This window comes from Medicago truncatula, chromosome 4 (assembly GCF_003473485.1).
Source record: "Medicago truncatula cultivar Jemalong A17 chromosome 4, MtrunA17r5.0-ANR, whole genome shotgun sequence".
NCBI lineage: Eukaryota > Viridiplantae > Streptophyta > Magnoliopsida > Fabales > Fabaceae > Medicago > Medicago truncatula.
This window is the reverse complement of record NC_053045.1, coordinates 59,552,395-59,557,348: the sequence shown is the minus strand read 5'-3', so window position 1 is coordinate 59,557,348 and position 4,954 is coordinate 59,552,395. Positions and strand designations below refer to the sequence as shown.

Genomic DNA, 4,954 nt, shown 5'->3' with positions numbered 1-4,954 from the left:
TGTTATGTAATAAAATAGACAAATAAATGTTTGAGCTGCAGAGGAGAGGGACCCACCAGAACACAACCAATGAGAGAGTTGCAAGTACAATCAATACAACTAAACTCAGCTTTCAAATATAACTCTCCCTAACCATACAAACAATTTACTTGTTTAAATTTGTGTTATCTTCTTCAGTTTATTCTTTCTTAGCCATGACTACTTCTAATAGTATCAATAATATTGACATTAACAGCATCAGTGATCAAGAGTCCGTGAAACATTTCTCTGCTGCTAACTGGTAATTCTCTCATAACTCATATCATATATGTATTTTTGGTTTTAATCCTATACTTTAGTAATCTAGAGTTCGGCTTAAAGTTAAGTAAAATTATGTGTCTTGCTAAATATTTCTATTTATACCTTATGTTTGTTTTCCTTTCCATATTTGATTGTGTTTTTTGTCCATTATTATCATGAAAGCCTCAAGGGGGATTTTAATTATTAAGCATAGGAATCATAGAAAAAATTGAAAGGAATGAACTTGTAAGCACAACAAGTTTCTTGGATTTAAATGTTTTCTTCTAGGCTATGAGAATGTTTTAGTTTGGTGTTTGGAATTTTGTTTATTATGAACTTGAGATGGAAATTATTAGTTCAAAGAAGTGGTCTAGTTTAATTTACATACTAAATCAGATCTGAGACCAAGACAGCTGTTGCTAGCAGATATGAATCATAAATATTCTCCAACTAAACATAATAATTATGTACCCATAATCTTTATCTAGTGAAAAAAGAACTATATATAGATACTTCGGTGGTCTACTAGAAAGATAACAACCAATTTGTATTCAATTCTCAATTCTTGTTAAAGGATTGTTGGGTTTGACTTGAATAATTTAGATCTTGAAATTTATTTTGGTCTCTCAACCAACATGACAACAAGAACTTACTTTTTTATACAGGCAAAATGAAAACATAAGCAAGTTAGTGATTATGTTAGTTTTTAGGGTTTAAATCCTAGACCTCTTACTTAACGCACTTTCGGTTTCGCTTAACTCACTTTCAGTTTAAGAATCCACTTTTTTTATTGGCAAAATATTTGTAAGTTAGTGATTATGTTAGTTTCCTGGGTTCAAATCCTAGACCTCCTACTTTAAGCACTTTTGATTTCTCTTAACTCACCATTCGAACTACATACCTCAGACTCAAACTAATCGATTTGGATTGTGTGCTATGTGACTATATGCAGTCAACCACATCCAGACTGTCCGATCACGACAAGATAATACATATTTCAAGTGTCAAGTTTAAAATCTAGACCATCCGATCTTGATTGGATAATCTAGATGTGGTTTACACGTTGTCACGAGGTTCGTTTGTGGCACATAAACCAAATCCCACAAAAACAAACTTAAACTTAGATGTAGAGATTTCACCAAACAATATATACATTTCTCAGCAAATAGAATACAGACTTCATAAGTGCTTTTTTGCCTCTTTCTCCTTCAGGCCATTGTCAACATCTGGACTAAATGCAATGACCCCTGGTACAACTCAGTTTGCCATCCTCTACAATGGAAGCATGTGTGTCTATGATGGAATTCCTGCAGAAAAGGTAAACACTACTTGTTGAAAGATAATATTCCAGCACTTCACTAGTTTACTTTATTAATTCTTTGCTTATTAACAATTTAGGTGCATGAGATAATGATGATGGCTTCTGCCAATGCCAAGTCTTCTGAAATGAAAAGTGGAATTCCCTTCAATTCACTCTTTTCCAGTACCACCCCTTCTTCTCCACAAGGAAACTCTGACAATTTGCCTTCTCCCCCATCAGTTGGTTTTCCTGCTGCTGAGAAGAGTTCCATTTGCAGGATGCAAGGTGCTATCTCTTTTATTATATTATTACTACTAAAGAGGAGCGTTAGTAACACACTCTTTAAAAACACTTTTCGAACACTCACTACTACAAGCATAGAATTCACAACCAAAATTGGAAACCGGAAAATGAACTTTCTCACTAATTTGATCTTTTTAGACGGAATTAGAGACGCATTTCATATTTTCTTTTTAAATTTTTGTTGCTAAGTCAATTCGTTTAAAATCAATTTTGGTCGGTGTGGAACCAAAGATACATTTCTTCATCAAGTACTATATATTAATCAATATGATACTAATTTAAATCTTCTATGGCTTTTGGTTGATATTTTGTCTTCAGAATTTCCATTAGCACGCAGACAGTCACTTCAAAGGTTTCTTGAGAAGAGGAGAATCAGGTAGTAGTACTACCTACCTAGCAGCAACATGTCATGTTTAGAATTTCCATTGTTGTAATTGATTGTTATATTCTGAAATTTTTGATTGATTCCATTTTTGTTTCTTTAATAAAGGGTACGTAGCAAAGCACCTTATACCTCTTCATCATCAAAAGCAGCTAACAACAGTGATAACAACTTCAGTCTAGTAATGGTGTCACTTGAGGGCAAATAATACTGTTGGTTGAAGTGGTATGTCTCCAATAGCATGTGCATTCATCATGTACAAGCAGCAAGAAACTTAGTATTTATTACTATGTTATGTTATGTTCTCCACACCATGTTATATGCCTAATTAATAATTATTGAACCTTAATGTGTAACTGTCAATGTCTACCAAATATCCACTGTTATGCTTAGAAGTCAGAACACATGCCTTTTAAATTGTTATTAATGTGTCTGTACAATTGATTATCAATTATGTATTTTTCATGATGCCATTTGTTTCCTTTGTACTAAGGACGAGATTTTCTAACGTCCATTTTGGGAGTTTGGATGGGAAGGGAGACCTTTGAGGGGTGAGAAATATACAGAAAAATGGAGAAATCATTTACATTTTTTTAGAGAATGATAAAGTAATATTTATGATTAATATATTTTTAATTTTAAGAATATTATAACAACAAATATTGAATTTGAAAAAATTCATATAAACCTTCCCCAGTATAATTTTTGAGATCCCTCAAATTAAGGGGATTTTGTATTATGAATAAAAAAATTAACCTGGAAAGCCTTCTCTTCAAATGTATTCTATTCCTCCCCCCGTGCTTCTTCCTTTTTTCTAGAACCCTCTTCTCCCAACTCTCAAACAAAACCTAAGAAAACTAAGAATGAGGAATTTTTTTTCTTCATAATTTCGGTTTAGTTTTCGTGCAAAGTTTTTTCACTATTCACTAAATATATAATTTAACTGTTTACATTATTTTTTTCAAGAAAAATCTAAGGAATCGCATTTATGCAAAATAAATATGATTCTACAGTAAAATATATTTTAACTTTTGAATTTAATTTTCATACATCATCAACGTAAAATATTTTACAATAAAAAAAATTATAGCCTCATATGCATGATTTTGAAAGTAACTATGATGAAAGTCGATCATCTTTTAATAATATGATGATTACGTAAAAAATATTTATAGTATTAGTGTATATGAATTAGATTCATGCAATTTTGTTTCTTGAAAGAAAAAAAAAATTCACGCAATTTTGTTTGCAATGTTCATTTTTAAAAAATAAAAAAAGAAAAAGAGTTTGTATGAGTAAAAAAAAAACTTATGTAAGACTATTTTTTGGTAGACATTAATATTAATTGTTCATATTTGAGGGCCTCTTAAAAAAAAAAATTCATATTTGAGGGAATTAAATTTTGGCTCCAAATAACGTGTATATTTTATGATGATATTTGTGTTTTTGAGAGGAATGATGATATTTTTGCCATGTGAATTTCACATGAAACATTCATAATCTTTTCCTATCGATATGCTAAATAATTCATAACATAAATAAATAAAATAAAATAAATATATATATACTTTAGGTAAAATCTTAACCACTCATCCCTACCCACTGAAGAAAATAAATATCACACACTGCTTGCTGCTACTTGTCGGTTGGTTCACACCAAAATATTTCATCCACGTAATATATTGGAACGTGAATTTCATGCCGTTTAAACATTTATGCTTTCATCCTTCAAAAAAAAAATCATTTATGCTTTCACTAACCCCACATAAATAAATGCTTGAAGATATTAAATATACAAGTCGGCTTACTTATGTGATGATTAACAATGTCTAAGTTTTTTTTTCCCATCTAATATGGGAGTCTTGGGTCACACTTGATATACTAATAATCCACCCTCAATTGTGAGTTTATTCATTAATTTGGGATTGTTAAGGCTCAAACAGAAGCTTTATATACACATACACACTTACACCAATGTTGGCACAAGATCAACATGGCATGTTGTCTAACCACCACATTGTTAGGAAGATCATCGATATAATGATTTGATTGGTGTATACCACATTTGAGTCATGAGGGGAGATTGAGAAATCATCACAGAGAAGAGCAACCACACAAATGAATTGAGCATGACATACTCACTCAAAATCTTAAGATATTAGATATATAGATAATCTCACTTAATTATATAATATAATGTTCAACATCCACATTTTTATCTAATGTAAAACTCTTACTCACACTTAAGTATATGAAAATTGTTGTTAACACATATGCAAAGGCTGAGAAACACCAGTAATTTACATAAATACTCCTCGAGAGTTAACTGCCGAATTTTGGAGAAACCGGCTGCAGTTAACTGTCGAGGATCTTCTGCTACAAATCTGGAAGAAGCTCTCTCATCCATTATTCATCTCATCTTCCAAAAAAAAAAAAAATCGAAATCTCTCTAAAAAACCCAACCAAATTTATTCAACAAAATCACAAGTAAGTAATTATAATGTTATTAACTTACATTTTAGTTGTTATAAATATTTTTATTTTTTTAGTTTTTGAGTAGATTTATTTTATTTTAGTTTTTGAGTAGATTTACATAGTATAATTCATTTTTAGAGTAAATGTTAGTTGCTTAATTTAGTTAGAATGTTTGTATGATGTTTATGTTATAGTTTAAAATTTTAGGGTTATAT

The 4,954-nt window shown here is 30.6% G+C and overlaps 1 protein-coding gene across 1 annotated transcript; it reads left to right on the top strand.

Moving 5' to 3' along the window:
• On the top strand, window positions 1-2,737 carry LOC11425404 (protein TIFY 3). Its single transcript, XM_003609867.3, has 5 exons — window positions 1-280; window positions 1,492-1,597; window positions 1,678-1,864; window positions 2,201-2,258; window positions 2,373-2,737. Exons 1-5 carry the CDS (start codon window positions 195-197, stop codon window positions 2,470-2,472), a joined length of 537 nt encoding a protein of 178 aa, XP_003609915.1. The 5' UTR covers window positions 1-194; the 3' UTR covers window positions 2,473-2,737.
• Window positions 2,738-4,954: the final 2,217 nt, after the last annotated feature.

Bases quoted from the DNA above. Each gene is read 5' to 3' on its own strand.
- LOC11425404 (XM_003609867.3), top strand. From the start codon at position 195: ATGACTACTTCTAATAGTATCAATAATATTGACATTAACAGCATCAGT. The intron at 281-1,491 runs GTAATTCTCTCA...TTTCTCCTTCAG, and splicing joins CATTTCTCTGCTGCTAACTG to GCCATTGTCAACATCTGGAC. The intron at 1,598-1,677 runs GTAAACACTACT...TTAACAATTTAG, and splicing joins ATGGAATTCCTGCAGAAAAG to GTGCATGAGATAATGATGAT.